Source organism: Triticum aestivum, chromosome 6B, assembly GCF_018294505.1.
Source record: "Triticum aestivum cultivar Chinese Spring chromosome 6B, IWGSC CS RefSeq v2.1, whole genome shotgun sequence".
NCBI lineage: Eukaryota > Viridiplantae > Streptophyta > Magnoliopsida > Poales > Poaceae > Triticum > Triticum aestivum.
The window spans coordinates 129,283,323-129,309,444 of record NC_057810.1 but is presented as its reverse complement, the minus strand read 5'-3'; the positions used below and the strand labels follow the sequence as shown (position 1 = coordinate 129,309,444).

Below are 26,122 nucleotides of genomic sequence, written 5' to 3'. Positions count from 1 at the left end.
TCTACCACGAGATCAAGGAGGCTAAACCCTAGAAGCTAGCCTATGGTATGATTGTAATGGTTGTTGTTGTGTCCTACAGACTAGAGCCATCCGGTTTATATAGACACCGGAGAGGGCTAGGGTTACATAGAGTCCGTTACAATGGTAGGAGATCTACATATCTGTATCGCCAAGCTTGCCTTCCACGCCAAGGAAAGTCCCATCCGGACACGGGACGAAGTCTTCAATCTTGTATCTTCATAGTCTTGGAGTCCGGTCGATGATGATAGTCCGGCCGATGATAGTTCAGCCGATGATGGTAGTCCGGCTATCCGGACACCCCCTAGTCCAGGACTCCCTCAGTGGTGATTTGCTTTATTATACTAACGGATCTTACCGAGTTTTCTGTTGAAGTTTTGTGTGGATGTAGTGTCTAATCGAGGATGTTTCGATGTGAGAAGAAGGAAGAGAGGCAAGAGCTCAAGCTTGGGGATGCCCGAGGCACCCCAAGTAAATATTCAAGGAGACTCAAGCATCTAAGCTTGGGGATGCTGGGGAGGCATCCCCTCTTTCTTCAACAAGTATCGGTATGTTTTCGAATTCGTTTCGTTCATGCATTATGTGCAAGTCTTAGAGCGTCTTTTGCATTTAGTTTTCATTTTTCTTTTATGCACCATGCTGGTATGAGATAGTCCTTGGTTTATTTATAGAATTCTCATTGCACTTCACTTAAATCTTTTGAGTATGGCTTTATAGAATGCTTCATGTGCTTCCACTTATATCATTTGAAGTCTGGATTGCCTGTTTCTCTTCACATAGAAAACCGCCATTTGTAGAATGCTCTTTTGCTTCACTTATATTTGTTAGAGCGTGGGCATATCTTTCATAGAAAGAATTAAACTCTCTTTCTTCACTTATATCTATTTAGAGAGATGACAGGAATTGGTCAATCACATGGTTAGTCATAAAATCCTACATAAACTTGTAGATCGCTGAATATGATATGTTTGATTTCTTGCAATAGTTTTGCGATATAAAGATGGTGATATTAGAGTCATGCTAGTAGGTGGTTGTGGATTGTAGAGACACTTGTGTTGAGGTTTGTGATTCCCGTAGCATGCATGTATGGTGAACCGCTTTGTGATGAAGTTGGAGCACAATTTTATTTATTGATTGTCTTCCTTATGAGTGGCGGTCGGGGACGAGCGATGGTCTTTTCCTACCAAACTATCCCCCTAGGAGCATGCGCGTAGTACTTTGTTTTCAATAGCTTGTAGATTTTTGCAATAAGTATATGAGTTCTTTATGACTAATGTTGAGTCCATGGATTATACGCACTCTCACCCTTCCACCATTGCTAGCCTCTCTAGTACCGCGCAACTCTCGCCGGTGCATTACACCCACCATATGCCTTCCTCAAAACAGCCACCATACCTACCTATTATGGCACTTCCATAGCCATTCTGAGATATATTGCCATGCAACTTCCATCATCATCATATACATGACTTGAGCGTTCATTGTCATATTGCTTTGCATGATCGTAAGATAGCTAGCATGATGTTTCCATGGCTTATCCGTTTTTTGATGTCATTGCTATGCTAGATCATTGCACATCCCGGTACACCGCCGGAAGCATTCATATAGAGTCATATATTTGTTCTAGATATTGAGTTGTAAGTAAATAAAAGTGTGATGATCATCATTATTAGAGCATTGCCCCAGTGAGGTAAGGATGATGGAGACAATGATTCCCCCACAAGTCGGGATGAGACTCCAGACTTTACAAAAAAAAAAGAGGCCAAAGAAGCCCAAATAAGAAAAAAGAGGCCAAAGAAGCCCACCAAAAAAAGAAAAAAATTAAAAAAATGAAAGAAAAAGAGAGAAGGGGCAATGTTACTATCCTTTTACCACACTTGTGCTTCAGAGTAGCACCATGTTCTTCATAGAGAGAGCCTCCTATGCTTTCACTTTCATATACTAATGGGAATTTTCATTATAGAACTTGGCTTGTATATTCCGATGATGGGCTTCCTCAAATGCCCGAGGTCTTCATGAGCAAGCAAGTTGGATGCACACCCACTTAGTTTCAGTTTGAGATTTCATACACTTATAGCTCTACTGCATCCATTGCATGGCAATCCCTACTCACTCACATTGATATCTATTGATGGGCATCTCCATAGCCCGTTGATACGCCTAGTTGATGTGAGACTTTCTCCTTTTTGTCTTCTCCACATAACCCCCATCATCATATTCTATTCCACCTATAGTGCTATGTCCATGGCTCATGCTCATGTATTGCATGAAAGTTGAAAAAGTTTCAGATTATTAAAGTATGAAACAATTGCTTGGCTTGTCATCGGGGTTGTGCATGATTAAATACTTTGTGTGATGAAGATAGAGCAACAGCCAGACCATATGATTTTGTAGGGATAACTTTTTTTGGCCATGTTGTTTTGAAAAGACATGATTGCTTTATTGGTATGCTCGAAGTATTATTGTTTTTATGTCAAATGATAGACTATTGCTTTGAATCACTCATGTCTTAATATTCATGCCATGATTAGACATATGATCAAGATTATGCTAGGTAGCATTCCACATCAAAAATTATTCTTTTTTATCATTTACCTATTCGAGGACGAACATGAATTAAGCTTGGGGATGCTGATATGTCTTCGTCGTATCTATAATTTTTGATTGTTCCGTACCAATATTATTCACTTTCATATACTTTTTGGCAACTTTTTATATTATTTTTGGGACTAACATATTGATCCGGTGCCCAGTGCCAGTTCCTGTCTGTTGCATGTTTTTTATTTCGCAGAAACCCAATATCAAATGGAGTCCAAACAGGAAAAAACAGACGGAGATTTTTTTTGGAATATTTATGATTTTTGGGAAGTAAAATCAACGCGAAACGGTATCCGAGGTGGGCACGAGGTAGGGGGGCGCGCCCTACCCCCCTAGGCGCGCCCCTGACCCTCGTGGTCCACCTGTAAGGCGGTTGATGCTCTCCTTCTGGCGCAAGAAAGATAATTTTACAAGGAAGATCTGAGGGAAAGATTCACCCCAATCGGAGTTACGGATCTCCGGATATAAAAGAAACGGTGAAGGGGTAGAATCTGCCAACGCAGAGAACGCAGAAACAGAGAGATAGATCCAATCTCGGAGGGGCTCTCGCCCCTCCCAAGCCATGGGAGCCAAGGACTAGAGGGGAAACCCTTCTCCCATCTAGGTAGAAGGTCAAGGAAGAAGAAGAAGGGGGGCCCTCTCCCCCTTGCTTCCGGTGGCGCCGGAACGCCGCCGGGGGCCATCATCATCACCGCGATCTTCACCAACATCTCCACCAACTCTTCCTTCCTCTATGCAGCGGTGTAACCTCTCTCTTACCCGCTGTAATCTCTACTTAAACATGGTGCTCAACGCTATATATTATTTCCCAATGATGTATGGCTATCCTATGATGTTCGAGTAGATCTGTTTTGTCATAATGGCTATTTGATGATCGTGATTGGTTTGAGTTGTATGTTTTATTATTGGTGCTATCCTATGGTGCCCTCCGTGTCGCGCAAGCATGAGGGATTCCCGTTGTAGGGTGTTGCAATACGTTCATGATTTTCTTATAGTGGGTTGGTGAGTGACTGAAACACAAACCCGAGTAAGAGGGATTGTTGCGTATGGGATAAAGGGGACTTGATGCTTTAATGCTATGGTTGGGTTTTACCTTAATGAATCTTTAGTAGTTGCAGATGCTTGCTAGAGTTCCAATCATAAGTTCATATGATCCAAGTAGAGAAAGTATGTTAGCTTATGCCTCTCCCTCAAATAAAATTGCAATAATGATTACCGGTCTAGTTATCGATTGCCTAGGGATAAATAACTTTCTCGTGACAACAAGCTCTTTACTTTTACTAATTTAGTTGTGTCTTTATCTAAACAGCCCCTAGTTTATATTTACGTGTTCTTTACTTTCTTGCAAGCTTACTCGAAAACACCTACAAAGTACTTCTAGTTTCATACTTGTTCTAGGTAAAGCAAACGTCAAGCGTGCGCAGAGTTGTATCGGCGGTCGATAGAACTTGAGGGAATATTTATTCTACCTTTAGCTCCTCATTGGGTTCGACACTCTTACTTATCGAAAACTGTTGCGATCCCCTATACTTGTGGGTTATCACAGCACAGGTATGACTATCTTGATTCTGTCATAAATTTGTCATGGATGTACATGCATGACAGAAAACGCGACCTACTGTGACAAACACGTATCATCACGGAAGTGTATTCTTTTTGTAGTGTGAGTGAAGCATAAAGGGTGTGCGGCCCCTCTATATCGCGCAATATTGCTGTAGAGGTCGGCTGACATCTGAGTTTGGTTCTGATCTCGAGTATAGTAATGGTCGTCACGCCAGCTTCATAGCCGTTGTCTCGCGCCGGGGCACGGCCTGTTGATCCGTAGATTGATCTAGTCTGGCCAGCTTTATTAGCTAGGTCACGTTGCAGTTCATATGTGTATCCCGCGACTGCTGTCTCCCTGCCTCTTCGGCGAGGGGGTGCGGGTTGGTGTTCGACTTGGTATGCCGCTTTATCCCGTCCACGCGGTGGTCGGTCTGGTTGATCTGCCTAATTGTATTTCGACGGTACTCAAGGGCTTTGTCATCGAATTGTGGCAGCAGCTTGCGCTTGGGGTAACTTTTGGCAGGTCGCTCATGGCCGTATTCCTCAGCGGCCAGGACCTTAGTCCACCTTTCATTAAGCATATCTTGTTCAACTTTGAGCTACTGTTGTTTCTTTTCCAGGCTCCGCGTTGTGGCGATGAGCTGTCGCTTGAAGCATTCTTGTTCGAGGGGTTCCTCTGGGACGATAAAGTCTTCGTCACCGAGGCTAACGTCCTCTTCGGATTCTGGCATATCGTTGTTGTCCTCCGAATCTCCGTGATCAGCGTGTTCGGGACTATACTGACCGTCTTCCCTTTCATCATGTTCGGATGTGGGCTCGACGGGGTATTCGGGATCTTCGGCATCATCCGGAGTCTCATTGTCTCTAGTCCCGGTAGACGCGATCGTGAACGGCGCCGCTGGCGTCGGCTCTTTGGTGGTTTATCGACGGGTTTGTCCTCATCGTGGTTCTGATTATCCTCGCCGTCCTTTTTACCAGGAGTGTCCACCATGTATACATCATAGGTTGAAGTGACCGTACAACGCCCTGTGATGGGTGGGACTTGGCTCGGTTCGGTGTCTGCATTGTCGTCCATACCGTCGATGTCTTTAGACGCGTAGTCCAACATGTCAGTTAAATCCTTGAAAGTGGCTATTAAGTGCGTGGTGGGTGGGGCATAAAACTCCCCGCTCTTAGCCCCTAGCCCGAGCTGGGTACAGTTTGGAGGTAAAGCCTCCATGATGGCGAGAGATTGCATCAATCCCCATGCTTCATCTAGGAGCGAAAGCTGGACCGGAAACTGTGGGCCTGCAGGGCTAAGTTCGGCATGGGACACCTGATCGGACCCAATGAGCACAGACCTTGACAGTTTGGAGTGATCGTCCAGAGGCAAATCCAAGACTGCATCTGGGTCTCTGGTCAAGAGCTCCATGAGGGGAAGGAGTCCGGCGGGGCTAACGCTCCCGTCTTCGGATGATACGACCTGCCCAGGATCAAAGGTCGGGGCCGGTATGAGAGTTGACCCATGAACGACATCTAACAGTGGATTTGAAAAGCCTTCTTGATGGGGGCATAGAGCAACCGCCGAGGCCGCGAACCCCACGAAGATTAGATCTCCTCAGATATCAGCGGTGTAGTTCAGGTTTCCAAACCTGATCTGGTGCTCGGGGGCATAACCGTCGACCTACTCGAGGCGGCCGATCGAGTTGGCACGAAGCACGAAGCCACCGAACACAAAGACCTGTCCGGGGAAAAAGGTTTCCCTGGACGCAGCATCATTGTTGATGAAGAGGCGAGCCATCAACCCTTCCGTCGATGATACAACGGAGCTCTCAATGAGCACCAATGTCGGTGTCAAAACCGGCAGATCTCGGGTAGGGGGGCCCAAGCTATATGTCTGAGCATCGGTGGTAACTATGATCAAAAGGATGCCGTGTTTACCCAGGTTCGGGCCCTCTAAATGGAGGTAAAACCATACTCCTGCTTGATTATATTCGAAGGGTATAGGGGTTACAAGAGTTGATCTACCACGAGATCATATTGGCTAACCCTAGTTTGGCTAGCTTGGTAATGTTGTGATCCTGCCTCCGATCTAACCCTCTGGTTTATATAGACACCGGAGGGGCTTAGGGTTGTATAAAGTCGCTTTAATAGAAAGGAAATAACATATCCGGACACCTAAATTTTCCATCCACGTATAAGGGAGTCCCTACCGGACACGAGAGGTGATCTTCTGTCTTGTATCTTGACGGCCCATCAGTCCAGCCCATATCCAATAGATCGGACGCCCGAGGACCCCCTAGTCCAGGACTCCCACACCCTCCTATTGGTGTCACTATTGACCAATATCTAATCAGCCTTATTCTTTGGACAATCTTGTTGTTTTTTGATCACTACATTTGCATGACTTTGAGCATTCTTATCAAATCAAGCATTTGTGTGTTTCAGGATAACATGACCTAAGAACGGTACCGACAAATGACCAAGTTGACGGATCGTTAGGCCTCCGACATTGTTGGGATTTGTTGGAAGGCTACGAGAAGTGAAAGTCGAGGTATGATGATGACAATCCAAAATCTAGGAAGTGCAGCTATTCAAAATGATGATGGTGTTGGAGAGGAAAGGGAAAATGTGCCTAGAAGTTGCACTCCAGCTACTAGCGTGGGTCGACCCAACAGGAGGAAGAGAGGAAATGAGAAGCCCAGGAGACAAGGAGAGTTGGAGGGGATGAAAAAAAGATCGAGAAGCTGACGAGGACAAGAAACAAATACATCGAGAAGAGGAAGCGAGAAAAGTTAGAGATGGATGAAAGAAAGAATTAAGAGAAGAGGGTGAGATGGGATGCTATGCAAGGGAGCAGACAAAAACAGGGAGCAACCGGAATCGGGAAGAGATGGAGGTGCGTAGGCTTCAAATTCAGGAGCATTGGGAGACAATTTAACATATAGCCAAGAAGAATCGGTTCATCAAGTTGAATCCGCACCAAATGGAGTTAGTGGCACGAGCACTTTGGGAGAAAACGCGAATGGTGCTCATACATTCCGGGAACCTTGAATGAGAGAACAATGCACATGCCGGAGGAGAAGGGGACGGTGCACACACCGGAGAAGGGGACAATGCACACGAGAGTGAAGGGGGTGGTGCACAAGTCAGAGAAGGGGCCGGTGCACAAGCCAGCAAAGGGGACGGTGCACACGCCAGTAACAAGTGCTTTATAAATGTCGCATGTTTAAATGTTTTTTCATGTAACTTCTTTAAAACTATGTTTGATTGATGTGCTAAACGTTTAAATTTGAAGAGAATCGAAGTGTTTGAATCAGGAAACGAAAAAAATCAAGACTGTGATATGGCGAATCTGAGTTTGTGCGTTGTCTGGCCAACCTCCAACTGCATATGGAACGCGCTCCATATGCATACGGTGACTGCTAATATGACGACTCTACTAGAGTTGCTCTTAGTACCCATCGATATTTGGTCCTACTTATACCGAACTTCATTTACTATTTCACATATACAATGAAATCGAGGCACGACCATTCACACTGTTTGTCTCCAGAGCGAACCTTCTTCTTTTTCATCTCCTCCTCCTCATCACCACACCATCCTCCAATTTTTACCTTGTCACTAGAGTCATTTTCCGCATCATCCTGAATCTCTATCCCATCAAGGTTAATCCACAATTTTGTCGTCCCGCTCCGTCACCAAGCCCTCTTCTCACTAATTATTTTTTTTACCTCATGCTCTCCTTTCTCTATCCACAACCACGTCAACGGTGCTAACATCTCACAGTACCAACCCTCTAAAGTCTGAAGGGGTTGTGCCGTTCGACGCCAATTTGTCCCTTCTCCACCTTCCTCCTTTCCATCCCCTTCTTCCACCAGCCTCTTCTCCCTCGTCGTTGCGGCCGCATCACACCGGCAAAACATTTGCATCCGACAGTCGTGGCCTGTTCGCTTGTTAGGACCGGAGCGACCGTTCCGAAAAGAAAACCCATTCCACTTATAGGTTCATGCTTTACACCCAAGAATTTCATATTGGATGTAAAAATAATTGGCAGCTAAAGCAATGGTGTGTAGATTGTGGAATCGCTTTACAGCACGCGGTGGAACACAGATCCTCCAATCCAAGTATCCCAAACCCTTCAAAGCTTTTTCCCCGAGCACCGCCAGCACTACGAAGCAAAGCGAGAGAGAAAACCCGCATTCCCCTCCCAAGCCCCAACCAACCTTTCCTCCCCCAAAACGATGGCCGAGGTACAGCCGTCGCCGTCGTCGCCGCCGCCGCGCGCAGCCGGCGGCGATCCCGAGGATCCGCCCCTGCCGCCGCCGATGCCTCCGCAGCCGCAGCCACAGCCGCGCGAGGGGGGCGGCAGCCGGTCGGAGGACGAGGAGGATCCCCCCTCCCCGCCGCTGCCTCAGTCCACCACCGTCCCCATCTCCAACGCCGCCCAGTACATCCCGCGCGTCTCGGACCACACGACCAGCGCCGGGGGCGACGGCCGGTCCTGGTACTCTTGGAACGGCCGCACCAAGGACCGCCGCCGCCAAACACCACCTCCTCCCCAGAGGCAGTACCCGCAGTCGCAGCCGTACCCGCAGGCGCGCCCGCAGCCCCAGCAGTGGGTCACGCCGGAGCCGAAGCCGCGGCCGCAGCTGCCGCACGTGGCGGACTCGCCGCCTGTGCATCCCGCGCGGGCCGCGCCATCGACGGTGCCGGCGCCGGGCCCGGTCAGGTCCGTCGAACGGGACCGCCGGGCCGTGCCCGACATCATGTACAGGAAACGCCGCACGGCGACGCTGCAGCGCACGGCGCTGTTCGCGCGGCTCGTGGCCGCGGCGCTCTGCCTGGCGGCGCTCGCGGTGCTCGCCGCCGACACCCGCAAGGGCTGGGCCCTCGACTCCTACAGCAACTACACCCAGTTACGGTGAGCAAATAAAAAGCTCCTTCTCAAAATTCAGTTCACAAAATCTCCCGGTTTGTTCGGTTAGGGTTCTTCAAGTGGTGATTTCCCTTACGATGATGTGCTCTGCTGCTGCGCAGGTACTCGGAGGCTATCAACGTGATCGGATTCGTGTACTCGGTGTTCCAGTTCTTTGCACTAGCGTTGCACTTGACGAGAAAGAGACATTTGATTCCCCGGCCCAAGGGTGATTATTTCGACTTCGCCATGGATCAGGTTTGCATCTCAGAGTCTCTTGTTCCTTTTCATAGGTATCTTTAGTATTGTGCGACCTGCAAGTCATGTGATCTTAGAAGGGAATAAGGGTAAGGTACAAAGTCATCATGGTGAAGCTAAGTATAAACTTTAGAAGATTCTGAGGATGTCTTTCTTGTGATTAGCCTTTATGCTGTGTTGCAATTTTGCAGTCAGCTTGGTTGTGCTTCATGGTCTTGGTATGCTCGAAATGCATACATTCTGATTGCCCCAACTTGCATTAGAATTCTAGAAACTGAATAAAGCCTTGTAGTCTTTAATTGCTGTTTAGTGTTAGTTGACAATTGTCTAGCTCAAGTTCTCCAGTGAACACTGCAATATTCAAAACAATTTGGTTCTAGTATATGCAGCATTACTGTGGATTGCAAAGTGGATGATTGGGTTTAGCATGCATATTACCTTGTGTCCTATAGTGATATGTATACTTCAGATATGACGATGGACAACCATGGCTTTCATATGTCTTGATATGTTTGCTCCCTTACAAACAAGTGAACTACTCCCTCCGTCCCATAATATAAGAGCGTTTTTAACACTAGTGTAGTGTCAAAAACGCTCTTGTATTATGGGACGGAGGAAGTATTAATGAGTGAAAACTGAGAATTGTTGCTGTCTTCCAAAGGAATAAGACCAGTTTCAGTTTTCTGCCTTAAATGGTATTCTGAAGTCAAACGCTACAATTGGTCATTGGTCATTGAATTTTTTTTATTTAGGTCTACTAGTGCACTAATCCTTACTTTCACATTGAAATAAAAAATTCAAGAAAAAAATCAACAGTACTCATACAAAATGTATATACAGTGTCACAATATTCAAGTTCTGAATTCAATACATAACTCAATAATCAAAAAAATAATTCTACTGTGAATGGTACCAGCATGGTATCATTCACTTTGGGTTTGGATGTGATACTATTTACAACCTGTTTTGTCTCTTTTTGTGTATCAAGTTGTGAATCGAATTCAGATTTGAATTTTTTATCATGGTACATAAATATACATCTATATTCCCACGGAAAGCAGGGGACGGGGGGGGGGGGGGGGGGGGGGGTATAGAATACACTAGCAGCCTTAAGGTGTACTACTGTACTAGCCCTCCAAAGAACACATCTAAAGTTGTGTCAAATACGTCTGAATCTGATTTATGCCATAGACATAATATATGTACTATGCCACAAACTTTCATTCCCGAATCCGATTGAAAGCTTCATACACAAAATAGACAAATCATAGTATGAATGACAAGTCAAAATCTTGTCTGAATAGTATCCTGGTGGTACTATCCTATCGGTACTATTCACTGATGGTTTTGTCCTATTCATTTCTTCAGTTGTATGCCGAATGTAAATCTAAAAGATTATGACATGGTATATATATGCATGTGCTGTTAATTGTTTTCAAGACTTTTTAGATGTTGAACTAGGGGTCTAGCGCACCCAATATGTCCCCAGGAAATGGTTGCTATGAATATATTATTAGCTCTGTGCTCCTTGGTAATACCTTCATTATGGTGATAGCGCATTAGCCATTAGGCCTATGTTTGTGCATATCATTTCATTTTAATTTTTGTATAGAGACTGGCCTTTTCCCATATATTTCTCTCATGTGTGATGTCCTGACCTGGTTGTGTGGCAGCACGACCACATCATGTCCAGTGCATGTGTCAGTGATCAGTTGGTTTAGATGAACCAACAAAGTAAAGAGGGCAAAAAAGTAGGAGGAATATGTCATTTGAACCATTTGTTGGAGTTGCTCCTTTGTTCACCTTTGGTTCCTTTTGCTAGCTATACAAATTGAAATGCAAATTAAATATATTCCCGATAACTAAATTCACTTTGTCACAGCTAAACCATTTTCTTGGCACCATTTTTGTTTCATGTTCCATGTGGTAGCTTCCTAGGGCCTTGCCTTCATGTGTGCTTGTTTTGTACAGGCTGTACTCATAAATTTTACTCCCTCCGTCCCATAATGTAAGACGTTTTTCAACACTACACTAGTGTCAAAAAACGTCTTACATTGTGGGACGGAGGGAGTAGTTGTTAATTTTTCGTTCATTCTTTTCTGTTTGTACCAAAAGAACTTGCTTTTCCCGACATATACAATTCGTCAGTTCTTCAATCTCTGCAAAGAGAGATCAGTCCTTATTTATTTATTTTATATGCATTGCAGGTCCTCGCATACCTCTTGATATCATCATCGTCATCAGCAACCGCGCGAGTAAGTGATTGGATCGACAACTGGGGGAGCGATACTTTCCCGAATATGGCAAACAGCTCCATCATCATATCTTTCCTGGCATTTGTAGTTTTTGCCATCAACTCCCTCATCTCTGCGTACAATCTGTTCCGCCGAGATCTTTAGCTGCGTCTAACTATTATTAACAGTTACATGTTGTCGATTTTTCATTTCTGGACGAAGATTCCAGTGCAGACTTTGTTGTGTTGTAAATGTGTATGATCGAATGACTGCAAGTGTTGAGTTTTAAACTTCCAGTAAAGATATGCATGCGTCCATAGCTGCTGCTGCATGTTTATATGTAATCTACAAATTTCTGAAAATTACAATATTGTAGCACCTGTATTTTGTTCAAGATATGTTGTTTTGGACAAGACACGATCATTAATAAGTACTACCTTCCATGCAAAAAAAAAAAAAAGCTGTAGTACTCTCTCGGTCCGGAATTAGTTGTGGCTCAAGTGGATGTATTATATTAGAAAATGGTGGTAAGAATAAAGTACAAACCTGATTCTGTATTATTTAGCATTTGATTGTACATAGGAAGTTTGATCACTCAACTAGCTGAGTATTGCCCTGATCTGTTCCAGCGCCAAGTAAAGTTGTCGTTCTATGAACAGATCTGCTAAGGGCCAACCCTGATCTGAACAAAGCCACTCCTTCCGTAACATAATATAAGACCTTTTTTCACATGGGGTCCTGGATCATAGGTAAACCTTGCCAGGGCATATTAGGATCAGTTCCACGAAGACATTCCCAACGAACTCAAGGAGCTGCCCACCCTGCACTTTACCCTTTTTTTTAGACAATTCTCACCAAGCTTTATTCAGATTCCAGAATGTTTACAGGTAAAAAATGTAGCTCCCCGGATTGCCAAACCCGAGTGTTAAAGCCAAAAGAAGGCTCGCATCCATTTCTTCGAAAGGTTCGGTACCAATTTAGGCCATGTTTGGCACATAGGGAGATTATCCCTCTTGGGCTCAAAAGCCCCAAAAATCACGAAGCCAGCGTTTGTTGAACAGGCCTGAGAATCCCCCGCCCCTCCCCCAATCCATTGGGATCCCAAAAATGAAGGCAAACGAAAAGATAAGAGTAATACTATGATATTGAGTGTTGTTGCCATTCAAAAATGATGATCAAATTTTTAACGAACCGTTGTGATGAATTGGTGCCATGAACTGATATGATGAACTGTTGCGATGAACTAATGTCATGAGATATTCTTGTTTTGTTTGATTCAAAGTCATATGAAATGATGGTGGTGTTGCTGTGATGAATTGTTGTTGCTGCTGCTGTGATGAATTGTTTTTATTGTGATGAATAGTTGTTGCTGTCGTAAAAAAAAAGGATTTTTATCGTGCTAGGCACTCAAAGACTCCCCCGGCCAAACAATAATTTTATGTGCAAGGGAACGTGAGGGATTCAAAGGGATCGGTGAAGGTGAGGAATCCACCAAATCCCCAGCCCCTTTTGGGGCTTGAAAACCCCACGTGCCAAACAAGGCCTTAGTGGGCACTGATGAACGGGCTTGGCAACCATAGCTGGGTTCACCAGAACCAATCTTCCCGCCCCAAGTCAAAAGAAAAAGGAAATCTTCCTGCTCTGGCAATTAGAACCCATTACCAAGCACGGGCAGTGGCCATCACCTTGTCTAGCGTCAGCTGCCATTCAGATTTAGTAGAGAGTTTGAGAGCAAGCTGCAATCCAAGGTACTTGCAGAGGAAGGAGCCAACCGGGCAATGAAGTAGTATATCCAAAACTCTTGCTTCGTCCGACGAGGACTTTAGTTGACACGGAGCCCTGGTGCTTCGCCAAATATATTCTGGCCATGTTTGTTTTCGCTCAGGTAGTGTGCCTGATTTTTGGTATCGGGTAGCTCCGCTTCCACTTAGTTTGCTGGGATACAAGGGCGTTGATCTTTTATAGGCCGCAGTAGGCGCCATTAAGGGGGGAGTTGGGAGGCGGCGGGCGGTCGTTAAGGGGAGCGTTTCCCGATGAGAAATGTTGTCGCGCCATTCACATGACATCGAAAAGTGAGGAGATGATGCCGCACGACGGCCATCCGAATGGTCACCGCTGGAATCCGAGGGAGCAGGCGTGCCATTTAATCTAAGGGACGGTTATTCTCTATGCCGACAACCACGCTATTTCAAATCCCGGTTGTGGTGTGAGGAGGAAGAAGATGAAACTTCACTGACGCCACCACAGACAACAACCCACCAGGCTCTCACTATAACGCTCTCAATTGTCGAACAGAGTGCCCCCCTCCCCCCTCCCGGACATCACTGGCACAAGATCTAGGCCTCACCCAAACCCGCCACGTTCATCGCACCTCTGACCTCCACCAACCTTGCCCGCGCGGGCATCACAGACGCAAAGCCACCGTTCTCTAGGGCCGCCGACCAACGCCCAAGCAGGCACCACCCATAGCAGAACATATCTGGGCAGGGGAAGCCCTGATTTGCCGCTATTGGTCGCCACAGCAGGCCACCACCGAGAGCCCCTACGGCCGCCGCCTCAGCACGGCCGAGATTTTTTTTACTAGGGATCCAATAAAATAATTCAATATTGTTTATGTTGGTATAAATCTTTTATGAGGGTTTTCCTCATCTTTTTTTGGCTACTCAGTTTTGCCCCTGCTCCGTCAACTCGTGCGTGTGTTTCTGTGAACCAACGGCGGGTGAATGCAACGAGTAGTACAGTTTGTGCCGCAACGCCGACTGTGATGCACTGATGCACATACAGAGTTCCAAATCGAATCCCGTCTCGATCCAAAATCCAATCCCACATCCGCCCCCCTTCCTGCCACCACGGGTTTGCGCCTGTGGTTCGCCGTCGCCGACGCGTTCACCGCCGCTGCAGGGAGTTCTCCATTAGCACTGTCCAGTCTCGTCTCCGTCCGCTGAGCCCCAGCCCGGACGGCGGCAATGTCGCGCCTCCACCCCCGCTACTTCTCCAGCTCCATCCCCTCACTCGCCGACGAGCTGCTGAGCGAACTCCACCATCATCTGGGCTCTGGGACGCTCAGTCCGCAGCTCGCACACCAACTGTTCGACGAAATGCTGCGCCAACCCGTCCCAGTATCATCGCGTGCGCTCAATGGCTTATTTGCTGCCCTCGCGCGTACGCCGCCCTCCACCACCTGCACAGATAGCCCTGCCCTCGCCATCAATCTCTTCAACCGCATGGCCCGAGCAGGTCGCGGCAGGGTGATAGCACCCAGCAGTCACACCTACAGCATACTAATTGAATGCTGCTGCCTCGCGCGCCGTCCGGACCTTGGGCCTTCCTTCTTCGCTCACCTCCTCAAGACAGGCGTCACGGTAGACGTCGTCACCTTCAGTGGCTTATTCAAGTGCCTCTGTGACATGAAGCGCACGGAGGAGGTTCTGGATGTGCTGCTTCATAGGTGCCTCACAACCTGCCTAATGTCATCTCCTACTCAGTAGTTGTGAAGAGCTTCTGCGACAATGGTAGGAGCCAGCTTGCGCTTGACCTGCTCCGTATAATGGCCAAAAAAGGTGCTGACCACTCCCCCAACGTGGTGTCATACAACACGGTAATCAATGGCTTCTTTAAGGAGGGCGAAGTAAGCAAAGCATGCAATCTATTCCACGAAATGATACAACAGGGGGTTGTGCCTAATGAGGTGACATATAGCTCCATTATCAATGCACTATGCAAAGCAAGAGCAATGGATAAGGCAGAGGTGATCCTTCGACATATGGTTCATAGTGGTGTCCAACCACATGATAGGATATATAATATCCTGATCCATGGATTTTTAACTTCGGGTCAGCTGAAAGAAGCCTTTAGGCTGTTGAAACTGATGACAAGCCAAGGTGTTATGCCAAACCTTGTTACCTGCAACTCAGTCATGACCTACCATTGCAAGAATGGAAGAGTAAAAGAAGCTGCGGAAATATTTTATTCCATGGCTGTGAAGGGCCGAAAACCTAATGTCATCTCATACTCTATTATGCTTCATGGGTACGCGACAGAAGGATCCCTTGTTGAAATGATTGATCTCTGTGAGCTGATGGCAAGAGATGGAGTTGTACCCGACCGCTCTGTTTTCAACATACTGATTAAGGCATATGCTAAACATGGAATGATCGATGTGGCTATGCTTTTCTTTGATGAAATGTTGAAGCAGGGGGTGAACCCTAATGATATCACATATTTAACTCTGATATCTGCATTTTGCAAGATGGGCAGAATGGATGATGCCATGATCAAATTCAATGAGATGATTGATATGGGAATACCACATGATACAACTGTTTACATGTGCATGATTGAGGGTTATTTGAATCATGGTGATTCCGTGAAAGCCAAGGAATTTATTACTAAAATGAAGAGCAGGGATGTTTGTCATAGCCCGCGGAAGGGTAATTGATGAACACAACATCTTTGACTTGGTTACCCGTGCTGGTGAGAGTTCTGATCCTATTACATTCACTTCAATGGTATGTGGGTATTGCTTATCGCCAAGATGGAGAAAGCGTTTAGAGTACTTGATATCAGTTGGCGTGGCCTAGTGTTATGCTCTCATCATCTTGATATTCTCTACATGTGTTGTCAATCTGATTGTTCCAAACTTGCGCTAGAATTTGACAAGTGTGAAATAAGTCAAATAACCCTTAAAGTTGCTAGTTGCTGTTTATTGGTAGTTAGGCCTTATTCGTTTAAACCCCTCTTGGAGAGGATTGAAGAGGTTTGGAGGGGATTGAGGGGTATTTTGACTTGTAGAGGATTAAATCCTGCCCAATCCGCTCTAATCCCCTTCGAAACCCTTCCAACCGGACAGGCCCTTATGGTGGATTCTGACCTGGCTGGTTAGTGCTCTTTAAACATCATACATGATAGACAACGGAAGAGTTAGCCATTGATAAGTTGCAATTGAGAGTTATTGCTATCTTTCAGGGAGAAAGAGAATAATTTCATTTTTCCGAGATAAATTATTGTGTGCTGAACTCGAAACACTACAATTGGTCATTGATCATATAGCTTTAGTATTGAGCCTAAAAAATTCTATGAAGATATTATTAGATGTGTGCTTCCTGGTAGCACCTTCATCATGATGCTACTGTATTAGTCATTAGGCTTATGCTTGTAGTTATCATGTCGGTTTAAGTTACGGATATTTCCCTCATGTGTTTCACTCTTGGTGTGAGATACCCAGATCTGGTTGTGATTGGTAAGCAAATCATAGATTGGCACTTGTACCAACAAACTAAAGCCGAGGACATGAAGCAGGAAAAATACGTCATTTGACCAATGCATTGGACTTACTTCGCTTTGTTCTTCTTTTCTTCTTCCTTCTGCCAGCTCTAAAATCCGAGATGAATATATTACTTAAAATGAATTACATTGTTTCAATGTCCAACCATTTTGTTCGGCACTGATTTTTTTTTTCACATTATCTAAATTGCTTTCTGGAGCTTTTATGTGTGCGCCAAAATGTTATTTGTTATCTTTGTGTTCATTCTGTTCTGTTTTGCATGGGACAACATGCTTTCCCCACATGTTATAACTGATTAGTTCTTGAATCTCTGCAAGGAGAGACCAATGCTGAATTGTTTATTTGATTTGTATTGCAGGTGCTCAAGTAACGCACCGGAGCAAACAATTGGGGGAGTAATCATGGTTTTTGCCATCAATTTCCATGGATTTCAGCTGCTCGAGTAACGGACTGGATCAAAAATGGTGAACATCTCCATGCCCAAATCTTTCCTGGCATTCATGGTTTTTGCCATCAATTCCCTCATCTTCGTGTACAATCTGCCAAGACCTTTAGAAGAATGTGCAGATAACCTGTTGTTAAGTTTTCATTTCTGGAGAAAGGGTTTGGTGCAGACCTTGTTATGTTGTGCTTATATAGTACTCCTATGATCGATTGACAATAACTGATGAGTTGCAGATCCAGTAATGCTGTGTCCCTATGTGAACTGAATGTGTCCATAGCTGCTGCTGCTGCTGCATGTTAAGTACCCCTATTTGTTCACTTCAGCTGATCATCTATGCTAGTTATAACTCTCTCCCTGTTTCTTCAGTTGATCACTGATGCTTCTCGCAACCAACTCTGCACGGTCATCATATAGTGGCATAAATCTCTCCATGGTGGATTGATAGTAAAGAATTCTTCAATCTCCTCTGACTGCTTCTGTTGCAATAAGGCATTGGTCTGATGGCGCAGTTGCACAAACTTGGCATTGCAAATTAGGGTGTTAAATTATGTAGTTCTGGATACAAGGGAGTACAAGTTGCCAATCTGAATTGAACATATAAACCGTGCTATGCTACCCGCCGTTCTGGGCCATCTGCGTCCGCCGGTCCATGTGGTGCGCTCGATCTACCAGCGCATGTACTTTTTACAGCTCTGTCAAAGGCTCAACCGTCCATCGTTCTTTACATCTTATTTTTGCTTGTATGTGGCTGATGGGTGGGCCTCGTTTGCCCGAGGACCCAGCATTGCGGTGCGTTTTGCCGGCGTTCTGCATGAGAGAGGAGGGGTCGCATCCAAGGCCCGGTAAAAACCCAGCTTACACACCCTCCCTCCTCCTCGACCTCCCTCCCTCCGTCCTAGCCGCCGCCTCTCCTCCTTCTCCCCATGCTAGCCCCTCCACCTGCCATCCGCAGCGCCACCGGGCGGTCGGGTCGTCGGGGTGAGCAGTGGCGGGCATCTCTGGTGTGTCTATGGAGGAGCAGGGGGGGGGGGGTGAGGATGACAGTGGTGGCGACAAGAAGCCAGTGGGCTGTGGGCTGGCGGAAAGAGGCAGCGGTCGGGTCGTCGGGGTGAGCAGTGGCGGGCATCTCTGGTGTGTCTATGGAGGAGCAGGGGTGGGTGAGGATGACAGTGGTGGCGACAAGAAGCCCGTGGCTGTGGGATGGTGGAAAGAGGCAGAAGGCCGGCGATAGGCGACACCGCGAGCCAAGGGACAACGTTCCATCTCTGCCGAGGATTTGGGGATTACTCAAGTTTGGAGCAGCAAACCATGAAGATATGGGGTTGCACGGGCTTGGAGCAGCAAGCAATGAAAATTCAGTTAGCAAAAGCCACCATGGATTCGCAGATTGAGTTGTCCCTGGAGCGGATTGGGGTGGATATGCTCGGCACCAGCGCACCACCCAGCATCCCTAGGTATAGCAGTCTTGAGCAACATCTCTTCCGTACCGCGCCCCTGATTTGCAACATTTTTTTGTCCCATATTGAGAGGTTGTAGATGTGTACAGTAGTTGTTTGTGTAAATATCTGAGGGGAAAGACTACTCAGGTTAGATATTGATATTTATGCCTCTTCTTTGTTTTAAGAGGTAAGCTTTTATGATGGATCTTTAGGATGGTGTGTTACTTCAAGCGCACCTCTGTTGTTCATGATATTGGGCATTTTTTTGGTTGAATATATTTACAGTAATATCATAACATCAAAGTCATCTGTACTATTCAGTTATGTGCTGTTACTTTTAGGATTGTAAGATTTGAAGTCCTCAAAATATCTGAGAAACACCAAGCTTGACTGTTTCTTCCAGTCTTAGTATACATTTCAGTCATATCTAAACTGATGGATACTGGTATCTTCTGATTGGTGTTCATATATATTGCACAGGCAACAAAATGATGATGGGGAGAGTCGGGAGACCAAGCGAAGTATTCATGATGCTCTGTGCGTTGCAAGGAATCTGATCATCAACAACTCAATTGTGTATGGTGGTGGCTCAGAATATCTTGCTCAATTGTTGTTGAAGCCGCAGCGGATCGGCATCCTGAAGTTGAGCAGGTAATTGTGGTCTTGGAACTGGTACTACAAAAGAAAGTCATATATGTTTTCTTCTAATTGTGCTTCTTTATACTTTCAGTATGCAATCAGGGCGCTTGCTGATGCTTTGGATGCTATCCCACTAGCTTTAGCTGAAAACAGTAGTAAAATCCCAACATGTCAAGGTATTGTGTTCTCTCTGTTGATTTTGACATCACTTCGTAATACCGGTTGCCAGCCTGTTCTTCTCACATTAAAACATCATCGTTCAGTTATATGTACTAATTAGTCGCATGTGCTTTTGTTTGGCTTGTCATTATCCTATTTGCCTGGAGAAATACATGTTGTGGTAGGCCGTAAGTGTTAGTCTTGCTCATATGCATCCACAAAGATGATCTGCCGTTTTCCTTGTGGTACTCTTGAATTGGAGTTATTCTTTTATGCCGCTCTTGTTCTCCATTCATATTGATTTACTAGCAAGTTGTAGGTTAAATTTTGACATCGGATAAAATTCTTTGCAACCAGAGGGTCAATGTCAAAGGGTCATATTTATCCAGCGGTCCTTCCTGTCGAAAGCAAGAAAATGTCCTGAAAGGTTTGTTGACAGTTATACAAGGTTCATCTGCTTATCTTTTTCTTTTTTGACATTACTTTGAATCTGTAGATTTGCTAATATGTTGTCATGTTATCTTATTTCACCACTGTCATGAGGGCTTATAGTTCTGCCGTTTTGCTCAACCCAGAATATGGAACTGCCGGAATGTTTAAAATGTTGGTAAGTTCCCTTCCTTCTTCGCCTCCCTCCCTTACGTTCCCAAGGATTCATAACTTTCTCATTTTAGTTGTCTTTTTGAGAGCTTCGTTAAATTCTTGATGAACTGCACATACGCAGCACAAGGCTTACTAGACATGGTTTTACTTTGAGAACCTTTTAGGTGAACTTGAGTATGATTTTATTATTTTCGTGGATGTAATTAAAAAAAGTGCACATTTCTGTTTTTTGTATCAAATGGACTTGCCCAGTATCGATATTGTCTAGAGTAAGAAAGGAATCTTTTGTTTGCCTAGAATTCTGATTCATGTAAATTTTATAGTTGGTTTATTTCACAGATTTGATTTCTTTATCATCTCGTGGAGATCATAATTAAGCGCATCTACTCCACTTCTTAATAATAGGAAACTATCGGTGGAAGCTACAAGATTTATTTATCAAAACTCATTACCAATCAGATTAGAGAGGTAAGTGATTGGGGTAATGTTTTGGTCAAATACTTTTGCACAGAAGCCTCACTGTACAAAGTACTTCTTATTCAGATCATGAGACATTTTTTCCATACCATCCCTTTGAAATGAAATACCATTATTAGAGGGAGCTTCACGGGTAAATGGTGGCATTGTGGCAGCTAATTGTAACATCTTATTTTGTTATATGTGGTTCCAAAAGTATTGGCCAGTCAGAATGCAAGTGCATGCCTTAAAATAAATGTAAGTGTAGGTTTACAACTAGCACAATGTGACTATTTTTGTGATAATGAAGAAATATGAAGTACTTCCAAAATTAAAAGTAAATGGAATTTGCAACAAGGGTAATTCCTTTTTGAGAAAACGCAACATCTGCTTTGGTCTTGGTGTACAGGCTTCTGTTCCTGGAAAAGAAGCAATATATAGTCACTTTTATTTTGCAAGCATCATGTGTAAGTCACCCAGGGTTTTTTTCTCTCTCAAGGAACTTGCGGGAGCACATCCTTGTAGAGTACGTAATGGGCCTAATGGGCCTGGGCTGGCGGTATAGCCCGTTAGTCTTAGGGTTAATTAGAGATAAGGGTCGCTTGCTTAGGGGTCAAGTAAGCCTTGCTGGGGAGTCAAGTAAACCTCTCTATTTAAGGGGAGGAGATGTATCAATCTAATTAAGCAAGAATTAAGAAGGAAATCCCTTCCCTCTTGCCCGGCCGTGGGCAAAAAGGCCCCCAGCCGTCCCTCTCGCGCTCTCCTTCTAGCAGCGCCATAACAATTAGTGTTAGAGTACGTAATTGGCCTAGATAAGGGCCACTTGCTTAGGGGTCAAGTAAGCCTTGCTGGGGAGTCAAGTAAACCTCTCTATTTAAGGGGAGGAGATGTATCAATCTAATCAAGCAAGAATTAAAAAGGAAATCCCTTCCCTCTTGCCCGGTCATGGGCCTCGCACCCTCCTTCTAGCAGCGCCATAACAATTTGGTATCAGCTTTCCCGGATTCGATCATGTCCAACCCTCCACGAGTTCTTCCCACCCGTCGCCGCCGCACACCTACCCGCCGCCACCAACGTCTTCATCGGCGCTGCTGCCCCACACAGCAGGCGCGCCGGCATTAGGCGTGCTGGCGTCCTCAGGGGCAATTGCACCCTCTGCTCCGTCGCCGTCCGCCCTCGTCCTCACCCCGGAGCAGATGACAGCCACAATCCTAGAATTACGGCAGGCCGTGGCGGGCATCAGGGCCTTCCTCGTCGGGCCCTATGCGCCCCAGCCGCATCCCCAGCAGCCACCTCCGCTGCCGCCACACTAACAACAGCTCCCCCCCCCCCGCCGCCCAAGAACGCGACCGCGGCGCCGGTCATCTCATACCAGTATGGGATGCCCTACGACGGGACTGCGACGACCTCGTTCCCATCAGCGCCGTCGCCGTCCCAGGGCGTCCCCATCCAACAGATCAAGTTCCCGCCGTCGCCGTCACCGCTTTTGGCTTGAATCGCTACCCGCCATGTGTCGGCGGCGGTGAGGCTGCAGGCTGCTGCGCGCGGCCTCCTAGCGCGTCGGCGTGTGCGGGAGATGCGTGGTCTGCAGCTGCCACTCCTCCCAATTGCGCTTCGCTGCGCAAAGGACCTCGATCTCATCCGCTGCGTCGGGGATCTTGGGCATGCTGTTTTCCCCACGAACAGCGACCTCAAAGTCTGCGACATCGGCGGTTGGGGGGCGCACCCATCCTCGCCATTCTCCATCGAAAGCCCTCCACTCTTCTCTGTGCGGTGCAGACCAACAGCCGTCCGGCGGGGAGAAGGCATGGTGTCACCGACAGGAGTGCACCACGCAGCACCAGTACATTTCGCCGCCGGCCGCCGCGAGGGCGCCTCTGCTGGTCGCTCTTGCGACCACTTCCAGGTGGCCATACACGTGCACTCCTTTTGTCCAGATGGTGTCCATGGGATCCAGGTGGCTGTGCACGTGCACGTCCAATGTGCGGATGGTGTCCACTTTATGTTCAGGGGTCCAAAATAAAGCGTCCCAGTCCATTTCAGGTTGAGAGTAATAAAACAAGTCAAGATGTAAAAGGCTTGTTTTTAGGTGTTAGGTTTGTGTTGCGTCGAGTCATGGTTATAAGTTGGTTAGGTTGCAGCTCGAGGACAAGCTGCATGTCCAGGTGGGGTGTAGTGTTAGAGTACGTAATGGGCCTAATGGGTCTGGGCTGACGGTATAGCCCGTTAGTCTTAGGGTTAATTAGAGATAAGGGTCACTTGCTTAGGGGTCAAGTAAGCCTTGCTGGGGAGTCAAGTAAACCTCTCTATTTAAGGGGAGGAGATGTATCAATCTAACCAAGAAAGAATTAAGAAGGAAATCCCTTCCCTCTTACCCGGCTGTGGGCAAAAAGGCCCCCGGCCGGCCCTCTCGCGCCCTCCTTCTAGCAGCGCCATAACAATTGGCCAGTCAGAATGCAAGTGCATGCCTTAAAGTAAATGAAAGTGTAGGTTTACAACTAGCACAATGTGACTGTTTTTGTGATAATGAACAAATATGAAGTACTTCCATAATTAAAAGTAAATGGAATTTGCAACAAGGGTAATTCCTTTTTGAGAAAACGCAACATCTGCTTTGGTCTTGGTGTACAGGCTTCTGTACCTGGAAAAGAAGCAATATATAGTCACTTTTATTTTGCAAGCATCATGTGTAAGTCACCCAGGGTTTTTTTCTCTCTCAAGGAACTTGTGGGAGCACATAACCTTGTGAAATTTGGTAGATCCTTTAAGAGATCCTCAATGGGACTTAGGATTCGTACTAAAATTTTAAGCTAAGAAAACATAGAATGTGGTTCAGTTGTTGGGCATTCATCTGGGGTGGCTAGGACTGTGGGAGTTCTTACATCTAGAGTATCGACCTTTCTGTAACAGGTTTTTGGGAACTCTTATGAGCATTGAAATCATAAGACACATTTGTCAACATTGAGACCACCCTTCTTCCTCCCTACCCAGTAGCCTCCCCCTGTGAGCTCATTCTTCTGCCTCTTGTTCAGCCTTGCTGTTGGAGGTGGCTTACGATTGCATGGTGGCTGCATAACGCCCAAGTAGCTCATTAAAACTACCGTCTTTTTATTTCTGGATTGTTATATGGATTCATCGCGGTCGGAGTTACTGATTTTGCTCTTTTTTGGGGATGTAATTTCTTTTGCTGAGATGGATTGATTCTGGACTGGGTGGAGGTGGCAGTTGTGTGCAGATTGCCCAAAGTGGGATCTCTTTTCTTGGTGTGATCATACATCATCATTTATCCGCAAAAAAATAAAAAAAATAAATACATCATCATTTAATTTGCCAGTTTACGTGCTCACTTCACCACATCGCCCTTGGAAATTTGTCAACTTTAAGGTATGTTCCTGTTTTTTAACTTGATGCCTTGACATTGATAACATGTTATAAATAGTTATAACTTCCATTTTTAAATGCAAAAACTGCTCTGCTTTTGCACTCACATTCAGCTTTCTTAATTACCCACAGAAGTTTTTGGGTCTATGCACTGCATGTCGGTTTCTTCATAGCATTTCCATCACTTCATGGTTCTATTAATCAAGAGGCACTAAACCAAATTGCTTCATGTTGGAAGCTAGCAATTTTGTGAAAAAAGTAAAGATAAAGATAGCTTTGCATTGATAAGCATGAAAAAAAAGAGTTGCACTGTAGGTGCTGAGACATAGACAGAGCAGCAGCCATATCACTCGAGAGATTCCATTGATTGATTCCCGTCGCGGCGCTGCTTGCATAGTTTCTTCTCAGAGGTTGCTTGATTTGATGGTGGATGAAACATGGTTTGGTTGGGAATGAGCGATTTTGGCTCTTCTTGGTGGCAACTAATTACGTATTTATACCAAGAATCAATAAACATGAGGCAGAATGACCAGCTTCAATCCAACTTCAAATACCTTTGAAGGGCATGAGGCAGGTTGGTCGCAGGCTGAAACATCGTTTGGATCCAAACTCTCTCTCTCTCTCTCTCTCTCTCTCTCTCTCTCTCTCTCTCTCTCCCTCCCTCCCTCTCCCTCTCCCTCTCCCTCTCTCTCTCTCTCTCTCTCTCCCTCTCTCCCTCCCTCCCTCCCTCCCTCTCTAGCTCTCGCTCTCTCTCTCTCTCTCTCTCTCTCTCAAAAAGAGGCGCCAGTGATACCCAACTGTAAGTACCTTGCACACGAACGCACATGTTTGAGATTGTTATTTCCAGTTCTTGGCCCTGATTTGCCATATAATGCTTCTACACAGCAACGACTAGAAATCATATGGTTAGATAAATGTGTGTTGTATAAGAACCAGTTCAGGAAATGTAGTGGTCACCTGTTGGCTTTATCATGCAACCAAGTTATCATACAAGTATTTTCATCTACACAAGCCATCCAGTACCCTGGAGGCACTGCTCGTGGACCAATTAAGCACACTAACTTGGTTCCACTCGACCAACATGTTTGAACTCCCTGTTACTTTGATAAAATTTCCACCATGTTGTCACTCTCTTTATTATTTTTACTGTGTTTTCAGTCTTGCTTATCAACACCTTAGTTCCTCTGTGGAATCATGATTATAAATAAAATAAATTATCTAAACTTAATGTTTATGCCGATCAATATGACAATCATGGAAGTGTACTAACAGTGTTCTCATGCTTATGCTTCATCCGGGGGAGTGTGCTGACAGTGGAGAGTTTTTCTGTTGTATAATTGGTTTGCACTTCATAGTACATACTATTTCAGTACAATTTAGGTTATGGCAGTGTGTTGATGCATATGCTTCATTTAGTATGTTGCAGGTTTATAATTTGCGGCGGCCACCCTGTGGGCCCTATGGTGCGAGCGGAGCCGCCTTGTGTTCCGGTACGACGCTCTCCCTGCATCTGTTGTGGCTCGCTTAGTTTCGGATGAGCTCCACTTTTGGTACCTAGCGGGTGTTGTGAACCTAAACTTGCGAGAGTAGGCTTAGACTCCCGGCAATGGCCGTCCCACCCTCTCCCTGGTTAACCCTCTCTATATAGTGTTTTTCCCCCCTGATCAATGGATACCAACAACTCTCCTGTTGGACTTCAAAATAATAATAATAATAATTTGCTATCCTGTACAGTGTGTGTTTTCCCCTGATCCATGGATACCAACAGCTCTCCTATTAGACTTCAAAATAATAATAATAATAATTTGCGATAACACGCCCTCCCTCTTCCTCGACCTCCCTCCTAGACTTTTGTCTTGCTTCTTAATCAACACCTGGGTATTTATGGGGGAATATAGCTTCTTTGGTCAAATTATCTGTCCAACAGGAGAGATAATTGCTTGCTCTATATTTTTCAGTCAATGCGTGCCGAGTCCACTTGGAACTGAATATGCACTGTTTTCTTTGAAACTGAATAACGGTGGTTGAAATTTAGTTTCATTTGAACGAGCTACCCCAAGTATCATCAATTCATGATGGCTAATTTGTTTTGGTTCTTGATGAATCGGACCTGGTCCTGATTTTAGAGTTTTTATGTTATTTTTCGGCTTATTTGAGCCATTATTG

The 26,122-nt window shown here is 45.6% G+C and overlaps 1 protein-coding gene, 1 long non-coding RNA gene and 1 pseudogene across 2 annotated transcripts; all 3 read left to right on the top strand.

Annotated features, from left to right (window-relative positions):
* Positions 1 to 8,274: 8,274 nt before the first annotated feature.
* LOC123136121 (CASP-like protein 4A2) lies at positions 8,275 to 11,944 on the top strand. The gene is made up of 3 exons (XM_044555415.1): positions 8,275 to 9,064; positions 9,181 to 9,316; positions 11,524 to 11,944. Exons 1-3 carry the CDS (start codon positions 8,385 to 8,387, stop codon positions 11,713 to 11,715), a joined length of 1,008 nt encoding a protein of 335 aa, XP_044411350.1. The 5' UTR covers positions 8,275 to 8,384; the 3' UTR covers positions 11,716 to 11,944.
* A 2,300-nt stretch (positions 11,945 to 14,244) lies between these two features.
* LOC123136120 (protein Rf1, mitochondrial-like) lies at positions 14,245 to 18,796 on the top strand (annotated as a pseudogene).
* A 407-nt stretch (positions 18,797 to 19,203) lies between these two features.
* On the top strand, positions 19,204 to 21,200 carry LOC123136119 (uncharacterized). The gene is made up of 4 exons (XR_006466563.1): positions 19,204 to 19,369; positions 19,449 to 19,533; positions 19,874 to 20,123; positions 20,525 to 21,200. It is a non-coding gene; the product is annotated as an uncharacterized lncRNA (long non-coding RNA).
* Positions 21,201 to 26,122: the final 4,922 nt, after the last annotated feature.